Genomic DNA, 26,791 nt, shown 5'->3' with positions numbered 1-26,791 from the left:
GAATGACACTCCTGGAGCCATGTGGCACAATGCTATACAGAGAGCCTATAGTAGGCAAAGTGGAAATATGCTCATGCCCTTAAAAGCCTGGGGTGCTAGTAGAAGCCAAGCAACATATGATTAACCACAACATGTTTAGATAAATGCGATGATATGCACGTACTCATGAGTGAAGGTGGAATTTAAAAAATGAGTTGAGCTTGAGGAGTGGAAGAAAAGAATACTAAAGACTGTAAAATGCACATACGTAAAATTATCACACACAGAGAGGGTGCAGCTTACCTGACATGCTGATGGATGAGTGTGGTTGAGATCCCAATGGGAAGACACTATGTCAACAGACTTTTTGGCCATGTTGAGTAAATTCATCCAGCCTTGGAAAAGTGATAAGTGAAATGGTGCATTTTCTGAATAGTTAAGGCCTTCAGGAATATTTTCCACCAGGGCAATTCTTAGAAAAGATTTTGAAAAAACAAACAAACAAAATCTAGTCAAATGTGAAGCCATCAATCTTTCTTTACATTATTTACACAGAGACATCTGGAAAACACTCTTAAATTTTTCTGAATGTACACTTCCTTCATAATTTATGTCTTTCTATCAAAGGTCTTTTAGGTTTCATCTATGCTAATTGTGTTCTGAGAGTTCACATACTTGATGCTCATATTTCAGAAAAAAATCATAGTATTTGTCCTTAATGTCCTGTTTCAAATTGACCTTGAAAAAAAAAAGTCAGTGTTTCCTACATGAGCATCATCTTCTAGTACTACATTCCTAATTTTTACCCTGCGGCAATGTAATTACTTTATAAAATGCTATTTCTGCAAGCTACATGAGGCCACAAATTAAGTTTATATATCTCCAATTTTCAATATGATGTTAGGCTCCTATTGGAATTCAATGAAAGTGATTATTGCTTAACACCTCTATTGATGCTTCCCAGTCTAAGGTAAAAAGTAATACTGAGAAAAAGTAATAAAAACTGCCTGGTACAAGATTTTATTAAAGTCAAAAATAAGAAATGTATAAAATATTAGCAACAAACACGCCCTAAATAAACTCAGTTAGCAATATTATATTTTATCTTTGTATATACTGTTATATATTGGCCACATCTCCACTGTAACCACATCTCTGAGTTAGCTGAACAATTTTTTTTCCAGTTCAGTATATTCTCCTGCAATTCTTGATGAAGAAATCCCAAACTTCTTTGACAACATCTGTTATATGCTTTCAGAACAATAATCTGTTTTATTAATAGCTGCATGCCCAGAGACAGATGCAAAATTGGGGGCTGGAGGTATAGTTCAATGACAGTGTGCTTAGTATGCACCTGGCCCTGTGTTCCATCCCCAGCAAAATAAAAAAATAAATACATAAATTGAGCTCTACAATACTCATAGAATAAATTTCAACTTTCAATACAGAATTCAGCACTTCTCAATAAAACTGTTAACTGTTACTGTTTTGAGATTTGTTTCATTTAGCCACCTTCAGAAAAAAAAAAACAATACTGTTAATAAAATATTCAGTGTATTTGGTGAACCTAGAATATTATAGCCAGCATGAGGTTTGAGATTTTGTTCAGAGACAAAATTTGATTCACAATTTGGAATCAAATCACCTCACTACCACCTGTTAATTCATTTAACATTTATTGATCCCTTTTACATAAAGGGCAAATAAATCACTTTATGTAACACAGAAAGGATGATGATAAATCTCCCTAGTCCCTAGAAATTCATACTCTAGTGGGACAGTCTGTCTCATATTAACTAATTCAAATAGAATTCTAATAGGGAATAGATTCTAGTAAATGGTGAAACACAAGTAAGAAGTTTAATTAGATAGATAATTGGAACCTATGCAGAAAGGAAGATTAACTGATTGGGGACATCTGGAATTGAAGGAAGCTGGATCGGGAATGAGTCTTCAATATGGATTTTTTTTATAAGTGAACTGGAAGAGAAAGATATTCTAAGAAGGTGGGGGGAGTTTAGTGTATCTAGACATTCATGAGTTGGTGTGTGAAATAGGAAATTTGTGGAAGGTGCTTGTATGGTGGAGGAAACTGGCAGTGTCCACAGAGCCAGCGCTGTGGAGGTGGTGAACCAGGAAGAAGAGTTTGGATTTAATGTTTATGCATTTGGCAGCAACAAAATGCATTTCATGTGGATAAGGGGGGTAATTCTAGCAGCACAGCTGTATGGTACTGAAGTAGAGAACAAGGAAACTAGGAGATCTAGAAGGTCAGTAGAGTAAGAGGCTGTTGAAACAGTTCTGAAAAGACAAAGAAGAAGTTTGAATCAGGTCAATGGGAATGAAAAATAACAGGCAATGGACATTTTTAGAAAATAAATCTTAAGGATGCAATATTTTATGGGTGGGAAGAGCAAGTGATGGAGAAATACTCAGTCAACGAGGACTCAAAGATTTTTCTGAGAGAAAAACAGCATCTCTGAGCTGGGCTTTGATACACCTTTAGTGGTCTCTGGCCCTCTGCCAAACTAATTTCCATACACAGATTAATTTTAAAAAGTATAAACCTAAATGCTATGCCTCACTGAATTTCCTATGGACTTCCCCACTAGCCTTAAGACAGTGAGACTTATTCCCTATCCCACGCTACCATGGTAGCAAGGGTTTGCCAGTGTGACCTGCCCCTCTAGAATTCTAACAGGAAGTAGATTCTTTATTAGACTCAGATGCCCTCTTTTAGTTTTGCACGTTTTTCTTTTTCATTATAGTTGTACATAATGATGGGATTGCTGTTACATGTACTGTGCAATATAACAATATAATTTGGCCCATATCACTCCCCAGCACCTCCTCCTTCCCTCCCTGCCTCCCACCTCTTGGTCCCTTTCCTCTACTGTCTCCCTTTGATTTTCATGAGATCAGTTGGCCTCTTTTGAGTTTCATATCACAGCAAACTTTACATCTTTTCCTCCTTCCCTGCTATTCTCTAGATTTTGGCATTTTGGCATTTAGAAATGTATATTTAGAAATTTAGAAACTATAACATTTACATTTTCTAAATCCCAGTTCCTACACTAGTCATTGAGCTCTCCCTCAATGACCTTCAAGTTTCCAATTTAAACATCACTTCCCCTACATGGACTTCCCAAAGTCCCCAAAGTAGGCTAGATCCGTAATGATCAACTCTGACCCTTTCATCCTACTCATTAAGGTTGCTCTCCTTGGTAGACTGTCGAGTGTGCAAAGGAAGGAACCTACTCCATTGGTCCAGATTTGTATCCCAAGCACTTAACAAAGTGTCTAAAGAGTGCGTGGCGAGTTTTATTAAAATCTGAACAACTTGGAAGAGGCAGGTAGGGCTCTTATACTGCTGACAAGGAACATGGGAAAGGATGGAAATTAGGGATTGGGAGATAGTGTCAAGGTAAAACACATCAAGAGGAAACCATCCCAAGGCCTAATGTGGAGGAAATGCCTACATCTTATGGTTGGCAGAGTGGGAGACAGACAAGAGGATTTTAGAAATGACCCATTAAAGAAGCTGGAAGACAAGAGAAGCCCAGGAGAGGGCAGCAGTGAGGAAATCAAGAGAGGGTTAAATTTTACCGACTTCAAAATCTTCAAAGGCAGAAGACAGTGGTCAAGATTTAATATTGTGATATTATTCACATTTTAAGCCCAATTAGCCAATTCATAGAAGTTAGAAACGGCATAAACACATGAATTGAGACAATCAGCAGTTTCAGCCTTCCCTACAACCATAAAGTATATTTCAAACCATGAATATATTTAAAAACTACCCCCAAAACCAAAAAAGAATGTCCTTCCTCAAAACCAAAACACAATAGCTGCCAAACAAATAGAACTGACTAGGTTTTTTTTTTTTTTAAATATTTTTTAGTTGTAGGTGGACACAACGTCTTTATTTTTATTTACTTATTTTTATGTGGTGCTGAGGATGGAACCTAGTGTCTCACCCATGGTAGGTGAGCACTCTACCACTGAGCCACAACTCCAGCCTGAAACTGACTAGTTTTAATCTTACTTTGATATTAAAAAACATACCGAGAAAGACACGAGAAGTCTCAAGAAGCCCAGATAAATCAAATAGATAAAATAAGGAATGTAGAATGAATGATTGTACAATTGTGGATGGCTCATACCATCCCATTCTTCTTACTGGCCCCTTACTGACTTCTGCTAGGCATATGAATGAGGGAGGATTCCCAGTCTCTTTTGAAAATCTTTAGACCAAGTGTTCTTAATGTGGATCTGTGGATACAACCCATAGGTTCCTATTAACTTGGATTTTGACATTTTTATTTACTCTAATCTGTAATCAAAATTTAGCATTCCCTTTAGTTATGACCAAAGACAACCACAGGATGATAATTAGCAGAATCTGTAATTTTGGCAGTATTAAGAAGAATTTTCTTTTTTTCTAAAACAAGATGGCACCATCCATGCTGCTCTTGATAGTCCAAGGATAGGGGCTGGGTATGGTGAATGGACTACCACACTTGTATTTTCCAGGTGGTCTGGGGTATTCTTTATAAAGTTTGTATTGAAATTCTCTACCTTTCTCAAAATCAGGGATGACAGCTGGAATTTGAAAAAAAAAATTACAAAGTTTATACCTATAGTGATATGGGATCTTGTGTGGCAGAGTTGCTAGAATAAAAGTACTTATCATCAATTCACTAACAATGAGCCACTGCATGACTTCAGATTCCCAAAAGTAGTTTGTCCTGAATTTTCACAAGGAAACAATGTCTTGGCAATGTGAGCCTTATACTACTCCTTCTAAAGATGGTACAGCTGGGATACTCAACCTACAATTTTATGATGTGAAAACTGAAACATGTTTGAGATCATCCATCCAGAAAAAAAAAATGCAACATTAATTGGAGTCCATCTGGTCAGAAGATAAAAGTACCTTGCCTGAGTTGTTAATGATGAATTTTGTTTGTTTTTTTAAATATCAGTTTTAACACAACTACAAACAATTACATTTGGAAAAATTAATGATTTTGTGTTATCACCTGGATTCCAACAATACAAAAGAGTTATATTCTAGCAAGTAAAGTTGTACCTTCATTTGTTAGATTACATCAGCACCCCAACTTTGGTGGATCACATGCAGCTTTAGCCAATAAGTTTCTTTAAGGATAATAAGGTTACTATGGAAGAATAATAATAACAAAACAACCATTCTTATGGTAATAGCTAGAACATGTGTTGACAAAACCATTGTTTCCTACAAATAGGAAACAAATATTGCATTATATTCAACAAATGGATAAAATGCTGTAACACAACTATCAAAATAGAGCCACAAATGTTGATTGGAATTCTAGTGCTACTAAGTTTTGTGCTGTTTAGGGTTTCATGCTTATCAAAGTAACAATTTTAAACTTGAAATGTGATCTTGTATTTTGATTTTGGAAATAGTTCTTGTACCAAGTCTACTATAGCCCTCACAGATATATATTAGTACTAGCTAGATTGGGAAATCTGAGAGAACAAATGGAATGTGGGATGTTAAATACTACAAACTTATTTCTAAACTAGTAGTTTCAGATTCTATACATTTTGCTGGGTGTCCAGATGGCAAGCATATTTTAACAGCCATGTGTGGTCCCAGGTTACATTTTAGTATGGATACAAGATTTGGCATTATAATGGCTCTTACACAAATACAATATGTCATCAAATGCAGAATTATGGCAAGTTTGGACAGATTATTTCCAGCAAAAACAGTAGCTTACCAAGCAGTTTCAACTGAAGTACCCAGTGAGGAACCTAAAGTCAGCTTTAAGAAATAAACCAATCACTAATTTTAAACTTCATAGAAGTGGTTACCTCAGAATATGAAACCATCACCAGGAAATGCTATTATCAAAAATACCCCTTTTTAAAAATCAAAGAAAGGTCTGGGGTTGTGGCTCAACGGTAGCTTGTTCGCCTCGCACGTGCAGGGCCCTGGGTTCGGTCCTCAGCACCACATAAAAATAAATAAAATAGAGGCATTGTGTTCAACTACAACTAAAAAATAAATATTAATATATATAATTTTTTAAATCAAAGGAAGCATGAACTGATAAGAGCTCAGCTTTGCCACCTATTTCAACTCCACAGACTCCATGAAAGACTACCTCTCATTCAAGTTCTAGAGACCTTCAGATAGAAAAAATAGAAAAGAAAAAACAAACAAGAATGTAAAAAAGAAATGAAAAGAAAATGAACAACTGTGTTTTAGTCAGCTTTTTTTTTTTCACTGCTGTGATCAAAAGAGCTGACTAGAACAATTTTAAGGAGGAAAAATTTATTTGGGGCTCATGGTGTTAGAGGTCTCCATTCATAGATGGTCAATTGCATTCCTTGTGGCCTGAGGTGAGGCAGGACATCATGGTGGAAGTGTGTGGCAGAGGAAAGCAGTTTAGGATGTGGCTACCAAGAAGAAGAAAGAGCTTCCCTCACCATGGACAAAATATAAATCTCAAAGATACACCCTTGGTGACCAGCTCCTTTAGCCACATCACACCTGCCTACAGTTCCCACTCAATTAATCCCCATCAGGATATTAATGTACTTATTAGTTTAAGGCTCTTAAAACCCAAACACTTCACCTTTGAATTTTCTTGTCTCATACAGAAGCTTTTAGAGGAAAACCTTATACCTAAAACAACAAATAATTAGTTGGAGAACACTCAAGAAGAGATAGCCCTTTGGTAGAAGATGGAAGATTTGGGATTCAGAATCAGATAAAGAGCCACAGAAAGTAAACTGGTTATCAGAAATCAGTGCAAAGAGATCATCCATTAAAATCACTGGTGTACACTGAATTTCCATGTGCCACATTTGACGTTGGTCTCCAATTTTAACCATTTATCCAAGAATCTGTTTATGTGGAAAATTATTTAACTGTATCTATTAAATTGACTTTACATGATACATGATCAAGAAAAGAGACATGATTTTTCAGCTAAGCTTGACAAATTGAAAGACAAAATTTTAGTAGATGGCAGGATTTATTATAGAAAGGAGTAAAGGTGTGGTAAACTTAAATAAGGAGAAGAATGTTCACACAGCCATTGATGACATCTCCAAGTCGTTAACTGTGGTCATGATCAGATATTGTTATTTCATAAATATGTAGTGCATGATATATAGGTTCCCATATCATAAATTTTTTTAAAAAAATATTTTGATAACTTTGTTTGAACATTATTACAAAGGTAACAGTTCGAATTTTAACTTATGCATCTGGAAATACCATTCAGGAAGAATCCATTGTTTCCTGTGAAAGGGCGGTTAGTTCTCATTGGATGAATGAGAATTCCTTTTTCTTCTATTTCATACTTCCCCAAAAGATAAGAGGGTCAGATTATCAGAATTTCAGGAGAAAAAAAAAATTGGGTCAAAGGTAAATATGGAAATGTCTAATCATTTCTAGATAATAGAGAAACTGGGGGGGCAAGTGAAGAAGACAGGGAAAAAGGTACTGGAAAGAATGAAAGAGGAGAGTGAAAAATTCCCTGGAAGCCAAGGAAGACCAAGTTTATTTATTTATTTATTTTTATTATTATTCGGCTTTTTAAAAATATCAAAGAAATCACAAATTTATAATAAAAATAAAAACAGAGCCCTGGGGCCTGGGGACCAGGCTTTTGTTTGGAGAATGAATTTGGGGAGTAGGGAGTCCAGAGGAAGCTCTGCTTACCTCCTCACAGATGCTCTCTCTCACCTGACCTGAAGGCCTCTATTGCTCCTTTGTGAGACAGTGAGTGTTTCCTTAGCCATGCTGGAAAAGGTCTCTAGAAATCAGCTTTGAAATGACTTGTTTCTGTGACCTATCATTTTATTTCCTTTAACAACCAACAGCTGGCTACTCTCCAGGGGCCCTATCTAATTAGTATCTGTGCAGAAGTCATTTACATATCATTACAGCTCTTGCTATACTCTTACTTCTCCTGCAAGGAAAGAAAGGAGGAGGCAGATCTCATTAAAATTCACCTTTGGGCAAATCCCTGGAATGCCTGCTTCCTGGGGGCTTTAAGGGAACTCTCTACAGAAGCTTTAGCACCATTCAAGACACCAAATAACAGGGAGGCAAGCCGAGTATACCAGGACACAACCCCGCCCAAATCTTTTTACGCCTCTTTCCATGGTGCTTAAAAATAAACTATAAATGATTTGAACTGTGAGTCCAGGAAGCTAGGTGGAATAAATATAAGAAAAGGCCTTTTACTTTGTTAATAGAATTTAAAATAGAATTCTCACTGTTCTTATTAATAGCATGTATTTATCCTCCAAACTTAATGTGATCATCAAAATTCCTCCTTTAATCCAGGAGCAATATGGTACCTTCTCAAAGAAATATTTGTAGTTCTCCTCTTAAAAGCTAGTTAAAAAAAATATGAAGTTCCACATATTTGCTAGCTTTTAAAAGTGGTGTGTGTGTGTGTGTGTATGTGTGTGTGTGTGTGTGTGTGTGTGTGTGTGTGTGTGTATTTTGGTAGTTACAGGAAACTTTAAGATTTTTACATTTTTTACACATTTTTCTGGTATTATTATAGAGAAATATAGAGAAATGTTGAAAAGGAAGGATTTGAAATAACACAGACAAAACACAGCTCTGCCAGTTATGAACTACATGACCTTCAACAAATTAATAACCTTTTTAAATGTTTCCACTTCTGAAAAGACAAAAGGTTATTACAAAGCTGAGAGGAGAGCATCTCTGTGAAGTGCTTTGCTCAGTGCCTGCTTCAGAGTAAGCACAAAATACAAGACACATTATTTTTAAACACAATCCACAGCACAAAAACCTGCAATTTAAGTTTTTCCAAGTTTTCAAACTAATAGTTACTAAAAAAGACTACATATTTTGGCTAAAAGCAATTTAATAAACTGTTAATGTGAGCTTTCTTTCATTGCTTAATGCAATAGATCATTATTACTTTTTTTAGAGAGAGAGAGAGAGAGAGAGAGAGAGAGAGAGAGAGAGAGATTTTTTTAATATTTATTTTTTAGTATTCGGCGGACACAAAATCTTTGTGTGTGGTGCTGAGGATCAAACCCAGGCCCCACGAATGCCAGGCGAGGGCAATACCACTTGAGCCACATCTCCAGCCCCAAAATAGATCATTATTAGGACCTGATTTACATTGATAATTGGCAATTTATTGACTTTCATTCTTTAGATCTTGATTCTCTGATAGCATTAATCAGGAAGCTGAACAGGTGGATTTGTCCCATCAAAACAATTAGATTTGCACTCAAAGTTAAAATGTATCCTCATTGTAGTCATTTGGTTGCAATGGAAGCCCAGGATTGATAAGGCAAAGATTAACTTTCTCAAAAAGAGATTGGACTCTCTGGGTGTTGAAGTAGAAGATGACTTGCTATCTATGGGGCCAATTTCCTGATTGCCTTTGAACTTAGAAACAGCTGAGAGAGATCAAGTGAGCTTGCTTTAATTCAGCTGACAAATATGTTTCATTTCTTCAGACAATTTGGGTCAGAGTGAGTTTATGAATGAAAGATAGAAGATAGGATATCAGCCAGCCCTATGTGTTATTAATAAAATCCTGATAATTTTTAATCTAGCATAGAGAGGACCTATCAAAATAATGAGAGATTTTCTTTAGCAATCTTCAGCCAACTTTTATTTTTAATATCTTTATTTTGTTTATTTATTTTTATGTGGTGCTGAGGATCGAACTCAGTGCCTCACACGTGCAAGGCAAACACTCTGCCACTGAGCCACAACCCCAGCCCTAGCCAACTTTTTATTTTGAAAAATTTCAATCTACACAAAAATTGCAGAGGACAGCAAATAAATACATTCACTGCAAGAAAGAATCTTGTGTACACAAATACATACACACAAATCAGCTGAGTGTAAGTTATAGATAGCATGCAGTTATTCCTGAAGTTTCAGAATACATTTCTAAGGAAGTCGTTTTTCTAAATAAACACAATTATCACACAGGAATTTGATATAATATGGTCCTGTTATCTAATATTCAAATTTTTCCAGTTGTCCCAATAATGTCCTTTGTTTTTTAGCATCCAAGATCCAATTAATATTCACACTCATTGCATTCAGTAATCATGTTCCTTGATCTCTTTTAGTCTAAGAGAGTTCTCAGCATTTTTGTTTTGTTTTGCATGACACTGATATTTTTGAAGATCCCAGGCCAGTTCTTTTGCTGAATAATCCTGAATTTGTTTGCTTTATTGTTGCCTCATGATTAGATTTAGGTTCAATATTTTTGGCAGAAAGACTACATAGGTGGTGTGTTTTCCTACATGCAGGTACCAGGTGGTTCAGAGTAGTGGCTGGTTCTACTACTGGTGATGTTAGCTTTGGTCACTTGGAAAAAGAGATGTCTGCCAGATATTCCTACTTGAACTGTAACTTTTCTCCCTGTATAATTAATAAATAACTTGTGCAGAGGCCCACTGAGGTGGTACAAATACACTGTTCCCTAGCATTTCACTAAGTAACTGAACATCCTTCAAGAACCCTATGATTCCTGACTGTATCTATTCTTTTTTTTACTATATTGGCTGTGAATTGGTAATTTCCTATCTTGTGTTCTATATTTGTTAGTTGGTGCTCTTCAGTAAAATCACCTGCTTTATGTTTTTTAAATTAAAATTTTTTTGTATTATTGGTATAGACTCCAAGATTAATTTTTTTTTAAATTCAAAGGGTTTTTGTCTAGTATTGTTGTAATCTGTCATGATGTTCAAATTGCTGCATACCTTGCAGCAGAAGCCCTTGTCAATTATACATACATTCTGTTCTTTTAATATATTTTTTCAATTTTTAAATACTTTCTTATTTTTTTCTCATCAGTTGTTTCATTTTTATTAACTTTTAAATTGGAGAAGAGGGGAAAGTAGACTGGCTTTTTCCCAGGTCCACCTCAATCTTTATGCCAACCTGTCAACTCATTGACAACCAGGAAATCTACAGTGATGGTATAACAATTTGTTTTTTCTTGCTTAAAGTTTTTCAGTGCTGGCCCAGAAAAGAAATGAAGACCCAGCCAAGTACAGGGGATCAAGAGTAAATGGACTAATTAGAAGACCACTGTAGGGCTAGAGGTGATGCTTAGCAGTAGCATACATGATTAGTATGTTCCATATCTCAGGTTCAATCCCCAGCACCAGAAAATAAAATAAAATAAAGGACAAATGCAATAGCCTACCATTGAGGTTAAAAAAAAAATGAAGGCTTTAGTGTTGGGGGTGGAAAAAACTGGGGAGATGTTGAATATACGTTAAAGGTAATGTTTTGTGTTGTGTGACCAGAAAACTTCACAAGAAAAACGTAGAGGAGGAAAGCTTTATTTTAGCTCACACTTCAGTCAAGGGTTAGCATTTTATAACTCTGGGCCCAAGATAAGGCAGAACATCCGGTGGAAAGGTGTAGGACAGGAAAGCAGGTCATGAAACAGCTCTGCTCATCAGGGACAAAAAAGGCATGCCTTCAGTGACCTATCTCCTCCAGTCTCATCCTATCTGCCTATAGTTACCATCCAGTTAATTTATATAAGTGGAATCCACTCATTAGATTACAGCTCTCATAATCTAATTATTTTACCTCTGAATATTCTTGTATTGTCTACACATAAGTTTCTGAGGGATACAGCATATCCAAATCACAACAGGTAGGGACCTTCAAACACTACCTTGTAGAAGATACAGGAAGCTGATACACCTATGTAGTCAAAATGTATCTCTGGATTTATTTATTTTAAAATAAATTCTTGACTAATGGTTTTTCGGTTTCAAGTTGTCTTTGATTTAAGGCACAGTGAAACTTTCAGCAATGGAGAATTTACCATCAATTATTGCTAGTATCTGTTTTTTGAAATAAGGGCCAAGAAATAGGAGTGCTGACTCCTGTCTTTAACATCAGATCTTACCCAGCAACTTCAAAACAATGAAGTTTGATCTAACACTGCTCAGGGCTGGTGGGAGCTATTTATTTATTCATTATGAGAGGGACATTCTATGTCATTTTCTTTCTTCCTTCCTGTTTTGAATCTCAGCAATTCGCAGTAAATCTCATCACTTGACAAATTCTTTCTTGCCCACCACCATGAGCTATGTCAAACTGATGTGTACCCTACTGATGCTGGCCAGATGACTGACTGGTCACCACTGATGTGTCCATGAATTCTCTTGTTTGGAATGGATTCTCTATGACTCGGTAATTCTCTCAAAACCTCTAGAGAAAGTAGATCTGGAAGAATCCTTACACTAGCATAGCAGTTTCTTGTTCAGGAAACTTGTATGTAGCTGACACTACTTGGAAAACTAAAAAAAAAATGATTTTTGAAAAGCAGGAAAAGTGTCAACTCAGTGGCCCAGTTGGAGTGAAGCAATTGTAAATTACAAGCTGTCTCGTGAGCTCTATAGTTGGTACCCTTCCCTGGGGACACTGGGCAGAAGACAATCTCAGCTCATATATTTCAAGTCCACCAACAGTGATCAGCATCATTTGGCAGAACATGTGCCATTTCCAGTGGTTTAAAATAGTTTTTCTAAATGTGCCTTTTCACTCCAAATATGGCTTGAATTTCTTCAGAGTTGACACACAAAAGGGTATGGGATAATTTTGTAATGACTAAATTTTGCTGGATGAACAAATAAATTTTATAACCTGATTCGCTCCCAGACCCCCAACTGAGGGTAGGTAGCACATAAGCCTATGTATGTGTATTTCCCTTAATGCAATAAATTGGGTTTTTTAAAATCAATTTTCTGTGTATATAGAATTTTAATTTTTTTATTATTATCTCTGTGCCAAAGTTTTAAAATACAGGGGTCTGAGGATGTAGCTCAATGATAGAACATGTGGTTAGCATGCTTGAGGACCTGGTTTCAATCTCCAGCACCACAAAAATAAAACTAAAAAAAAAAATTTAGTATTATCTTATTTAATTAGATTCCCAAATATTTTTTTTTTTTTTTTTAAATTGAGAAGCCAGGCCTGGAGGCATGCACCTGCAGTCCCAGCAACTTGGGAGGCTTGAGCCCAGGCCAGCCAGGGCAACATAGAGAGACCCTGACTCAAAAACAAAACAAAAATATTAATAAGTGAGGAAAAACCTCAAATGGTTTTGGTGAAACAAATGTCTCCATCCAATGTTTCTATTAAAAACACTTCAGTGATGATGAAAATAATTCTGATTTAAATCTATTAGTCTATTTTTAAGACTCAAGGAAAACTTCCTATGTGTAGGAAGTGTTATGTGCCTAGACTAAGAAAATTCAAATAGTACAGATGATCCCCAGTGTAAAGTAAACTCATTCCTAGTTGCTAATGTTCTTGTTCCTAGACCCAGGGTCAACTACTGTTACCAGTTGCTATTTTTGACAATTAAGGTATTTTCTTCATATATAGCCATTAACTTCTGTGGTTTTTTTTTTTTTTTTTTTTGTATTTGGATCTTTCAAAGCATGTAGGACCACTTCTTCAAGATATAATAAATGTTTCATGCTTTTATTCATCTGGAGGAAGTCAGGATCTCAGGAAGGTTTAGCTCAGGGACCAAAGAAGAGATTGCTCACAAGCCATTTCCCTTTCTCTATTTTGTTTTCCAAAATCCTGAGCTACTGAAGAGATGACACTGGACATTCCTGAGGAAAGGAGATAGAGGAATGCCTTTGAGAAACACCAAGGTAGAGAGGAGAAAGACTCCATGTGTGGAAAGAGGAGACCCTCTGGGGGACTTTACTAGCATCAAAGGACCTAAAGGCCTACTGGGAAGAGGGCGAACTCTCAGGGTCAGAGGTTATGTATTACACCCTGGGAGTCTGGACTCAAGGCGTAGGGTCCCCAGTTTTGCAAGTTCTAAGAATTAAGGGAACCCAAACCCATGTTGATAGATGCTAACTGTAGTAACCAAAGGAGCCTCTGATGATTGCTGCTGGGAAAGGCTCTGGGATTTTGTACAACCTTGGGCTGATAGTGCCGAGAATGAATTCCTACCATTCATCAGCCTTAAGAGTCCAATTTAAGCTAATATAAAGCCTATGACTGGAATTTCTAATGAATGGAGGTTAGGGGGTTGAGAGTCAGACCTACCACACAAATGTGGTCCCTAGTCTTCTTATAAGGGGTCAGGTAGATACTGTTATCCTACACTGCATTAATATGCTCCAGTCTGCTGTGATCAAGAAATGCCCTATGATTCATATGAAACCTCCTTTGATCTCAACTGGCTCATTTTGGTAGACCTCAGAGGGCAAGCTGCAAAAGTATCCTGGAAGCAAGAAATGGTGGTCTTATCTAACCAGCATTATTTTTTAACATCATCTATACTTGTTTGTCTGCACAAATGAGCATTTACTCCTGAGACTAAGGAAAGAACATACAAAATTAAAATTCATAAATTTTTTAAATAGATGAAGTTGTTGCCCAGCCTGTCCCTGAACTCCTGGGCTCTAGCATCCTGCTTTGGCTTACTGTGCCCAGTGGAAATTCATAATTTTCTCCCAATAACCAATTTGACATCATGCAGCAAACAGAAAACTTCACTCATATTAACAAGGAATATCACACTGGAAAGAGAATTTGAATTTGTTAAAACTTATACACACACACACACACACAAACTTATGTACAAAACCATTTTTACTTTTTATAGATTGATAACAGGAAATTCATGTAAACCTTAACTCATCCCATGAAACCCATAATATGACATCAATGCACTAACTCCCTTGCCAGGAAGTAGTATTTTCCATTAATTTTTAATAAAGAAATTTACATTAAGTTTCCCAGTGGAAGAATCAGAGGAGGTAAGAAATGTGTGTCTTGGGCTGAGCTGCCATTTGCTCTTGTCTCATTATCAGTTTGTAGGGCAAAGTTTCATGGCTTATTTGTTGCTGGCAAGGGATTTAAAATGTTACTAGAAAGGAAACCTCTAGGTACCAATGGCGTTTAAGGTCTGGACACAGAATATTAAGTTGAATCCTGCTATATTTTAACTATTTTAGCAACATGCAGCGTGTGAACCTGAAAAAGTTTCAGTTTGTATAACTGATCTGTATCTGTGAAAGAATGCCGCCATTCAATTTAGAATAGGGCAAAATTAGGAAATGAGCAAAATCATGAACATTAGAAACTATTGGAAAATGTAGATAAACCTCATATAGCCATGTATTTTAAAATACTATGATAATTATAGCTGTTAATTATTGAGTAAGTCTGCATGCCAAGTACTTTGCAGACATGACCACACTACCTTGTGATACAGGTATTAGCTTTCCTAACTTTCTGTTTTATTTAACTGATAACACAAAACATAGCACCATCCATATTAAGGGGGTACCATGTGATGTTTTGAAACATGTACACATTGTGTAATGTTTAAATCAGGGTAAACATGTCTATGTCTCAATGTTAGTCAGTTCTTTATGGTAAAGTGTCCTTTCTTCTAACTTTCTGAAATTTATAAGACTTTATTGATTACAACATACCAGTATAACAATACTTTGTTACCTATAGTCACTCCATTGTGCAAGAGGACACCAGAACTTCTTATCCCTATCAAACTGTAACTCAGTGCCCACTGATTAACCTTTCTCCATCCCTCACTCACCCTTATTGTCTACAACCTCTGGAAACTACCAATCTGCTCTCAACTAATAGAAAATTAACTTGGTTAGATTCCACATATGACAGATATCAAGCAGAACTTTTCTTTCTGTGCCTGGCTTACTTCCTGTAGCATAATGATCTCCAGTCCCACCCATGTTGTTATGAATGACAGAATTTCATCTTTTTGGTGTGAGGGCATGACTGCATAGTATTCCATCATGTATATGCACCACATTTTCTTTACACATTTATCAGCTGACACAGGTTCTTTCTATTTCTTGGTTATTACTTCTAGGTTTATTTATTGCTGAAATATATCTTTTAGACATATTGATTTTATTTCCTTTGAATCTAGACCCAGCAGTAGGCTTGCTAGATCATGAGATAGTTTTATTTAGAATTTTGAATGTGAAGATGACCAGGCTTGGGCAATACTGTAATAAAATAGGCTCAGCCACAACTTAGTAGCAGAACCAGTTTTCAAATCTTGTCAATTCTGACACCCAAATCTGCCCTGTTCAATGCCTCCTTCTTGAAAGCTCCCTGAGTTATTTATATGTATCTGACCATTTTAGGACAACAGTGCAAAAGCAACCCGAGTGGGGACCTAGTAAGGATGACAGTGTGGTTATTAACACTAATGAACATCTGCAAGACAGGCTTCTCCTTTATTTCCCTTTTGCTATATAATAAAACACATTTATTGCCTCTACCAACAATTAGCTATTCTCCATTAATACACTGATGAATCTTTAATCCTGCAAGTACCACATTAATTAGCCAAATCTAGCTTCAATTTTCCCCAATAGCTATTATCAATCCTTCATGTAATTTCTCTACTTAACATCTCAATGAGTTTCAACATATTTTAAAACTGATGAACTCTATTATATGATATGATAGAATTATTAGGTTCTATAGACACAAGAAAAATTAACATCCAAGTGTTTTCTGTGAATTTCCTATAAATATGTAAATATTTTAAATAATGAGTAATAAACCTTTCATTCATATTCACATTATAATTAACTTTTGAATTTAAGCAGCATCCAAGAAGCTATAAATTTGGGCTTCTGATTCACTCCCAATCACCTTCTAATTTATATTTTCTCTCATTACAACAAGGCTATGAAAAACTTCAATCTTGTAATTCTCTAATCTTAGAAGTTTAAAAATTCATAAGGCAAAATTAGAATCTGTGTAGGAGATATTAGGGTTTAGTAAAAGGAATGCTGAACTGTAAGTCATAGGAACTTGATTCCAAGCTAGAGTCTGTCTCCTGCTCAAATTATTACTTTGCAAACAAATTTTCTCATCTACAAAATCACAAGGTTACAAGGGACATTCTGTGAGATCCCTTCTATGTAATGTAGAGTGTAAATAAAAATAAGAAACAAAAATGTAAAAAAATATACATTTTAAACATAAAATTTAACTCCTTAAAGGATTACAAATCATGGTATGTATCTATAGATAGATAGTATATACATGTATATACAAAGTAGATAAATGTATATGGTTATTTTATATTATATCAGAAATAATGTGCACATAATAATGAAACAAGTTAAATGTGAGCAATAGGCTTCCAATTTAAAATGTTATGTAAGAAAAAAATTAAAATTTTAACAGTTTAACCTTTTTGATTATTATTAGCACTGAGAGTCACTTACCCAATTAATCAGCTTTAAAGTATTTAGAAACTTTTTAATACACTCCTAATCTTTATCCTAGGAAGTAATACTAATAGCCTAATCACTCAAGTGCACAAAAATAACAGAATGGCCCTCATTTCTCCTTACTCTTCCCTGATAACCACTTTCTAGTTTGACTGTATTGGGTATCCTCCTATATTTGGAGGAGTGTGGGGAAGAGAGGGAAGGAGAGGAGAGAAATGTGGGTATAGACTAAGGCAAGAATAAAAAAAGAAGAAAACTTACAAGAAATCAAGGGAAAACTGGCATTTCCATGAGAACAGAGGACAAATGGAAACTTCAACTGAGGGAAATGGTACATTAAGGAAGAAGAGGGTTAGGAGATGATGCAGCTATCCTTCAATAATTCAAGCTTTATTACAGGAAATATTCCCATTATTTTCCCCTCCATGATTCCCTAATTGGGTTAGAATTCAATCAAATTAGGGAATCTATTTCTGATCAAGTTTAAGGGTGAAAAATGGAAATTTCCAAGGCTTTGATAATTGCTCAGTATGGATATTTTGAGAAAGCTCTTGTCTGAATGGGATAAATAATTTATGATTTTGAAAATATTCTTAGAAAATGGGAACATATTTTACCTGGAGAAGGTCAAAAATAATACCTTGACATAATAAAAGGCAGAATATGCCATGCAAAGTTTGAATCAGGGTAATAGAGCAATTGACGGTTCTCTCCAAGTCCATACTTAAATGCCAAAGCTTATTTGATTATAGTATTGATTTTTTTTTTCTCTTTTTAACCCAACAAAATGTCACCCTCAATGAAGGCTCTCAACCAAAAGCACTCTTGTATAGGTGGGGTATAAATCAGTAGCAGCAATTGTAGCAAAATGTAGTCAAGATTTAGAGACTCCATAGCAAGCAGCATTTCAGCTTGGTCTCATGTTCCCTAAACACACATGCTGTGAGCAGATAGTCCATAATTCTGGCACCTGTCTCCCTCTCTTTCTTCTATAGGCTGTGGGCAGACATATGTGACTCCTACCTCTTGGATATCTTCCCAGATAGACCAATGGGACTCTTTCATTTCTTTTCCAGCATACTTAATGGAACCAAATTCTCTCTTGAACTGAGTGGGTAGCAATAGCTCTGTTAAAAAAAAAAAATTGTCACACCTGTTCTTCAGGCTCTTCCATAACACAAATACTAATGATGAAATCTCCATGGGAGGTGGGACAAAATTCATTTTTTTCAACCTCTATGTGATGACAACACTTAGCTCCTGTACACCAAGATGAGGCGAGATAGGTAGAAGCAAGTAAAGAGTAATTTGCAGCTAAAATATTAGGATCAAGGACATGACATAAATCCATGCCCCAGGCATAGTTGCCAAGAATGGGTAGAGATAGAACAGATTCTGACACTGGCTACTTCAATCCTAGTTTAATAAGGAAGAAAGGGAGATGAAGAGAGAGTTTATTGCTTTTCAAGGTAAGCAGGGCCAGCAAGTGGTAGAGCTGGGTCTGGTTTGAACCCAAACTTCCAGAATCTTAGTCCAGCAATCTTTAGTTCCTAAACTGATCCATAGCTCTTTATGTGAAACTCTTAGGGCCATGTGTGTTGATGGTGCATATATGGTAAACAAACAAACAGAAACTCTGTAGACTCTGAGGCAACATCCTATAATTAAATACACTCATATCTTTACAAGGAAGCACATGACCATCATATTAGACAGGATAAATAAGACCCTAAGTAACAGTTTTTAATTTAAGTAAGGCTTTGCCACCACAAATTATTTTTAAAAGTTTTTTTTTGTGTGTGTATGTTCAGAACTTGTGTTCCAATGCAGCTATACTTTCCTCATGGCAAAAACTGAAAAATCCTCAAACATTTTAAAGCAATACATTCATTATAGTTTAATGGTTAAGAGCAATTCAAACATTTAGAGGTCTTAAAAGATGAATTGCTGCTGCCTGCGCCTACTGTTTCTGACTTAGGAGTTCTGGGAGAGAATTTCTTTCTTTCCTTCCTTCCTCCCTCCTTCCCTCCCTTTCTTCTTCTTTTCATTGTTCTTTTTAGGTACACATGACAGTAGAGTGTATTTTAACATATTATGCATATATGAAATATAACTTATTCTAATTAGGATCCCATTCTTGTGGCTGTACATAATATGGAGTTTCACTGGTTGTATATTCATAATATGAACATAGGAAAGTTATGATATAGCTGGCCCAGGGACCACACTTTGAGAACCACTGGCTAAGAGCATAACTTTGGACTAACAGGTCTGTGTTCAAATCTGTCACTTCTTAGCTGTTTGATTTTACACAAATTACATATTTTTTTTTGCTGATAAAAACCATTGATAATCTTCTTGAGGATCCCTAACATGGGACAGATCACTTTTCTCTTACTGTTTTTAATTCTCTTTTTGTCTTGGTCTTTCAACAGTTTGAGTATATCTCTTAGTGCGGATCTCTTTGGGTTTATCTAATAGTTCTTTAAGTGTCTTACATCTGTATATAAGCATGTCTTTTCTCAGAATTGGGACATTTTCTGCCATTGTTTCTTCAAATAATCTTTGTCTCTTGCTCTCTCCTCCTTTTGACCCCAGAATGCAAACACTGGTCCATTTGATGGAGTCCCACAAGTTCCTGAGTTCCTATATTTACTTTTCTCTATTCTTTTAACCCCTCAGATTCAATAATTTCAAATAATCTAGCTTCAGATTCACTGATTCTTTCTTCTGCCTATTTAAGACTGCTATTAGACTCCTCTGGTAAAATTTTCAAATCATTTAGTTTTCAGCTTCAGCATTTCTATTTGGTTATTTTTGTAAACTCCATGTCTTTGTTGAAAATCTCATTTTGTTCATATATAATTCTCCTGATTTCCTTTCACTGTTTGAGCTTACTTAAAATTTTAGTCTGTGTCAAGTATGAAGGCTGTGTTCCTTTGAGGATAGTTTCTGGGGATTTATTTGTTTCCTTTGAATAGTCTGTGTTTTTCCTGTTTCTTTGAATGTTATGTGCTCTTTAATCAAAAATTGAACACTTGTAAAAAAGAACTAACTCTCTCAGTCTTTGAAGATGGTCCCTATGCACAGGAAGACCTTCACTAATCAGCCCTATGTGAAAGGTTGACATCTTCCCAGTCCTTTTCTGGGAATGGATCTTGTCTGGGCCTATATGTGTGTAATTCTGATTCTCTCACATACACAGCTAGTTTTAAGTGTTTCCATTTCCCTAAGAGTTGCACCCTTATTTCTTCTTGAGTCTTCTCATATTCTGTTGCATTCCTCAATCAAAAATCTCTTGCCCTAGGTATCTGCAGGTCTGTAGAACCCTTGCGATTTTCATGAGTCACGCTTATTGCCCACACAGCTTCTTCTAGTTTGAGATTCGAGCTCTGCACTTTTGGATGCCTAAATTCCTAGTCAGGAAATTCAGAGACCAGTTCCACTTTTCTCCATACAGATTAGAACACTGAAAACTCAGGCCAGTTCTTTAGTTTGCAGAATAAAAAGTTATATCATGTCCCCCAAACTACATCATGCCACACTGGGAAGGAAGTGAGACAAGAATGAGAAAAAAAAAATTCTACTACTGTGAATGTGGATTTTTCTTGATTAGACATTCACTTAGTGGCTGAAAAAATCTTTGGCTGATTCCCAAAGGTCCTATAAAATGACTTCAGCCAGTCTCTAGCTGTTTGTTTAATGCTTCCTCATCTGCATCTTGCTGATGTTCTTACATAATTTCCTTAAGCCTCAGTTGTTTAGAGTATATACTTTAAAGAATTGTTGTAATGATTAACTGAGATAATGTATATAAAACAGTAAGAACAGATTTTGCTAGAGTAAAATCTTAATACATTCTGACCATTATCATTGTCATAAAGATAGTACAATTGTAGGCTACAGATTTAACTCCCTATCTTCCTTACTTTCGTAATTGGGAGATTTCAACGTGAGTGGCCGAATGCTAACTTATTTGTGTTTTAATCACAAACCTTGCCCTTCCCAACACTCCCACAAATATCAGTTGCCTAGTGGATTTCCATCTTCCTCTACAGTACTATCGTGTATCCATTATCCACAAAGGTTATATGCTATTGAATACACAAGGAAGATCTTTTGCTCTCATGTTTTAGGTTTTCCTAAGTCATGCTTATTCCCAATTTTAAGAAACATTTCCATTCTCATCACCTATTTATGTTCTAAAGAAAATTCTTCTAATGGTAATTTGAGAAAGCAGCACCTAAGACATAAGTCCTATCTTAATATAGGCCTAGTCAGGCTTAATATTAATATACTCATGCCTAATAAAATACTAGAAAAACAAAATCACTAAAAAAACCTCTTATCTCATAATTCTAAAAAAAAAAGTTCATTGTATGACTCCCTCATTTCCTGCATTTTGGTTAAATATCAAAACCACTTCCTTTTCTATCTTTTCTGACCTTCTTCACCTTTTGCTGATGTGCCATTTTGACGATCAAACACAATGACTATTTTTGCAGAAGACATTAGCTGCCATTACAGGGAACATGCTTCATTGGTTTTGTACTGGAGAGACTCTGCTAAGTCAGTGAGCTTCAATTCTGTTATCAGCCTCAGCCACTGTAGAGTTTACAAGGTGAAAATCACCTTGGAATAATACAACCATGATGCAGGAGGTGACAGTGAAGGTCAGAACTTAGAAAAACTTTCTGAACCAGAAGTCAAAAGCATTTTTCACAGACTTAGTGGTCATCGAGGATCAGAGAAGCAACCAACAAGAGAACCCAGGAACATGAGCTTTGTGGCCATTGCTACCCCTATTACTTAAAGGAACACTTACCTCAGAGGAAGTCTATGGATATTCCAAAGAAATCCCCACCAGGGTCCTGAGCTTTGGTGAATCCTGTGCCTCAAAGTCAGGTTTTCAGATTTGCAGGTTTAAAAACCTGGTTTAGCTGGCACACGGCAATGGGGATCCTTGCATTTATCAAGTTCAAAGAGACACAAGCCTGATGACTCTGTTAACAATCTACCCTATTCTGTAATGAGCAAGGAGGTCTAGGCAGTGTATATTCTCACTGTTGGCAAGAAAAAAATCATCACTGGTCTTCAAAGTATTTCTCATCTAAGGCAGCTTGCATCATCTCACCCATTATAAGAACTAACTTGCCAAAAATGTTTCTGGTTCCTTTGAAGAAAACTCCTTATTTCCCAACCAGGGCTTTTCTATGGGTCACCTCATGTTTCCATAGCAGAACGACTCCCTTCCCTTTCCTACTTTTTTTCTTATTTTTCCTCTAAGTAAGACACAATTTCCTGTCTGAAATTCTAATCACATAATAACTCTGCTTTTCTGAAAACACCCTCATAACACCTTGATTGGATTTTCAGGTGTCTCTAAACTATTCAGTTATGTATTTACAGACAGAGCTCTTGGCTTCCTCCCTTAGATAGCTATTAAATTTTACTAATTTAACTCTGACAAGTTTTTTTTTTCCCCTAAGTGAAGGGAATGATTGTGTTAGCCCCAACTATATGCCAATAGATTTATTATAAAAGTCATTTTAAGTAAAATCTTGATTTTAAGTAATTTTTTTAAAAAATCATTACACTGACTTGTGTCTGCAGCTTAAAATATTTCCAAATTTCTGTCAATTAAATGTAACCCAGAACAACAAAGAGAAGAGCTATACATTTTCTTTTCTGTGTAATTTGGTCAAACGACCACCTACCTGAGATTTCCATATAGCATAGGAGCCTTAGGGCCACTGCAATGGTGACTGACAGCGCCAGGGATGGCATTTTCTCCTGCTCATGGTAGACTTTTAACCTACTGCAGGCAGAACTCTAAGCTGCCATAGTTTTCTTAGAAAGCAAAGACTGTAAGGCAGGCAACAAAACTTAATTAGTAGAAGTCAAATTATGAAAATAAAAACTGTATTGGAAAGAATGACACTTAAAATGATTTTTGGATATACGGCAGCTCTGGACTTACCAAGGTTTGACATATAATTTTTTGACTTAGTTATGTGCAAAAGTAGTACCCGAAAGTGGTTTCAGTAGAAACTTTTTCAAATTTTGTTTTTCTCTTGGACTAGCATGTAATATGCAGTATGATTCCTCTGTGATGACAGGGAGGAGCAGTCAGTCACCACCCACCCCACTTCCGGAGGAAACCATCGATATGTCACAATTTACTGTATGATATTTGGTAGCTCAGGTAAATGCACTTTGACTTTACCATATCTTCAACTTAAGATGGTTTTATTGGGGGCTGGAGAGGTAGCTTAGTGGGTAGAGTGCTTGCCTAGCATGTAAGAGGCCCTAGGTTCAATCTGCAGTACTGAAAAAAAAAAAAAAGGTTTATTGGGACATAACTCCACCATCAAATGATTGAGTCTAAATTAATAAAATAAATAATATTGGAAATGACAGTTGCCTAAATTTATAAGAGAATGGAAGTTTCTTGGTGAATGTATTAGTGAGTCAACAAACTGAGTACCTACAGTGAGTCAAGAACTATGCTAGGCTAAGTGTGTAGCATCTCAAATGTGCAAGACCTTGGGTTTGATCTCCAAAATTGTTGAGGGGGCTATGTTAGACGCTGGGAAAGTACAGAACAAAATTGCAGTTTCTACTCTTCTGCCTTACTCTTACTCATTTCTCCTAGGGGAGTCGTCAACACTCGTTAAGCTCTGGGATTCCGTGTTTCTATTATGGGAACAATAACATAGTTCCAGTGGGCACTCAGAAACACAGATCCTCAACTCCAGCTGCCTTGCTAACTCATTGCATGATCATTTAGTTTCTTAAAGCTTTCTGCAGTTTTCAGACTAAGTTACTACTGTGTAAAGTACAGACTTTGGAATCAGAGGGATCTGTTTTCAGCTTCCACTAATCTTGGGGAAGTAACTTGGACACGACAGCCTCAGTTCTACTTTGTACATAGGAATTCAACATATACTTATGGATAGGATTGGAGTGAGAAGGAGAACTAATGGCTAAGAGCTTGGGTTCAGAAGTCACATGGACCTATCCTCCAATTCTGTTTCAAATATTTTCCCACAAGGGTGACTGTGAATAAGTTACTTAGCTCCTTGGTTGTATAAAGGGGGAAACAGTCATATTCTGTAGGACTAATATAAATAAGAGTAAATGACATATTGGTATATATTGGTATATATATATATATATATATATATATAGCTTTAGCACAGTGCCTACCACCTAGAAATTATGTAATTAATACTAGTTATCATTATCATCTAAACATTAAATAAAATGCTATATTTTGAGCACATAAAATTTGTGCTTTTTTGACAGCAAATTCCAAAGATGTCATTTTATTTTCAATGTAGCTTATAATAATAAACATGTCCAAAGTGGAGCTGGCTTATTCAAGAAACACTGTGCTTGAGATGACCCCAGGGTCATATGTTCATTGTTTTTGGTTGAGGCTGGGGGGACAGGTCTCTTGATCTAGAAGGAAGGTTAGACAAAATGACATTGAAATTTCTCTTCAGCTGTGTCTTTTGTTTTCATTTTATGGGATGTGTTCATCTCTGATTAGTAATGTTACTATTATTAACATTGAGGTTACAAACTTTATTAATTATTTAATAATTATTAATTATTTAATATATAAACTTTGAGTTATTTTCATGAAGGAATCTACAATTGAGAACTATTCAAGAATTTATTAAATATTTTACCTCTAGAAAAGTATTGTCTCTCCTCTTTCTACTTCTTTAATTCTAACAATTATAAACAGGAACTCCAACAAAAGCCAGCCAACACATCCCTGAATGAACTGATTTTTCTTTTAAAACTTTTATGCCTTATTACTTTTTTAATCTTGTGAAGCAACAACCACATTCTGTGTTAGCTCTGACTCTGGTGATAATATTATGAACTAGGTCAGAAGGTAGTTAAAAAAGAAATAGGTCCATAGCTAAGAATCTCATTAAAAAAAAAAAAAGAAAAAGAAAAAAGAAGCTTAGCTGTGTGTTCCATGTTCAAAATAAACTCTATTTTCTATTTCAGAGTAATCATGAGATTTCTGAGAAAAGTGCTGAAGAAATGTTCCATGGAGAGGAAGAAGGGTTGAGAACCCAAAAGCTTGACCACAGTGCGCCCCACTTCCTTGAAAGACCAGGGGAAGCCCCTTTCCCCATTTTTCAGTGTCTCTGAATGCCACTGTTACAGCAAAGGCAGTCTGGGTATCTGGTCAAGGAAGCATAAGAAAGTTTTACTTATATTGGTGCTTTTACATGCAGCTTGGGTTGGGGGCTTGGAAGGAGAGTGTTGGAATATTATGGAAAAGCAGTTTGCCGAAGAAGAAAAGCAAAAAAGGGAGTAATGTAGGGCAAAACAACATGCCTCGGGCTGTGAAGGAGCCTGTTAGCCAAGAAAGCTCACAGAAGTACTTGAACAGGCAGAGTGTAAAAATGCTCATTGGCCTAGATGATCAAGGGGCACAGGGAGAGGTGATGTACAGAATGTGTGTCCTTTCAGATGCTGGTACCCAGAGTGCCGCTGTGTTCATGTTGAAGGAGGGAGGCCAGCTTTGCTCTTTCTAAGACACCTGCTATATTCTGTCAGCAGGCATGCCAAGACCTGGATGCTCATCGGACAGTTCTCAAACAAGAGCGCTAAGGATCGGAAATAAAAAGAGTTCCACCACCAGCCAGCCCGCCCCTGTGCTCTGTTAGGTCACATGGTTGATTATTTCACATTTTGATTTACATGAAACTATTTTGTACACTGAGTGCCTAAAGGGGACTATGGGAAGCCTATTACAGGAAAATAATAAATGCACTAGTAAAGAAGAGGTATTACGTATTTTTTTTAAATTGTAAGAATGTTAATTTTAATAAGAAAAAGGAAAGATGAGGCATTCAAAAGAGAAAAGGGAAAGAAAAGAGAAAAAATAAGAATTTTTGTTTTTCATTTATTTTTCTTGTACCGAGGTAGGAGTATTTAAAAATGAAATCACTCCTTGTGTTAGACTGTTCTTGGGGATGGAGGTGGGAGTGTGATTCTGTCCCATGGATGTCACCCAGGAGCTCAGACCAGGATTCCAGGATAGGCAGGAGGGACTCCAGAGAAACCCTCCAGACAGAAGTTTCCATTGTTAGCCAGGGTTTTGTTTTGATTATGGGGCAGTAAAATAAAAAAATAATAATCCTGGAACAACACTGAATTGCCCACTTTTTATGTTGCTAAGGAAAAATGAACCCATAATTTCAACGATATGTCATTATTTTAAAATCTGTCCACCCCAATTTAAAATATGTCAGACATGGTGCTGGGAAAAGTGGAAATCCATACGTAGTAGGTTGAAATTGAACCCTATATCTCACCCTGCACAAAACTCAACTGAAAGTGAATCAGGGACCTTAGCATTAGACCAGAGACCTTGCACTTAATAGAAGAAAAAGTAAGCTCAATTCTTAATCATGTCAGCTCAGGAATAGATTTCTTCAACAAGACTCCTAAAGCACAAGAAATCAAATCA

General features: G+C 36.2%; 1 protein-coding gene and 1 pseudogene across 4 annotated transcripts in view; one reads left to right on the top strand and one right to left on the bottom strand.

The window, feature by feature from the left end:
* Window positions 1–26,791, bottom strand: part of Pld5 (phospholipase D family member 5) — a 397,710-nt gene that overhangs the window by 180,786 nt on the left and 190,133 nt on the right. For all 4 annotated transcript variants that reach the window (XM_078022984.1, XM_078022987.1, XM_078022986.1 and 1 more), the window contains exon 3: window positions 283–451. In XM_078022984.1, the coding sequence (XP_077879110.1) occupies window positions 283–451 (169 nt within the window). The remainder of the gene's footprint in view (window positions 1–282; window positions 452–26,791) is intronic.
* LOC110598263 (eukaryotic translation initiation factor 2A-like) lies at window positions 2,059–25,853 on the top strand (annotated as a pseudogene).

The sequence above is a fragment of the Ictidomys tridecemlineatus genome, chromosome 10 (assembly GCF_052094955.1).
Source record: "Ictidomys tridecemlineatus isolate mIctTri1 chromosome 10, mIctTri1.hap1, whole genome shotgun sequence".
Lineage (NCBI taxonomy): Eukaryota > Metazoa > Chordata > Mammalia > Rodentia > Sciuridae > Ictidomys > Ictidomys tridecemlineatus.
The sequence above is the reverse complement of the archived record's forward strand: the minus strand, read 5'-3'. Positions and strand labels throughout refer to the sequence as shown.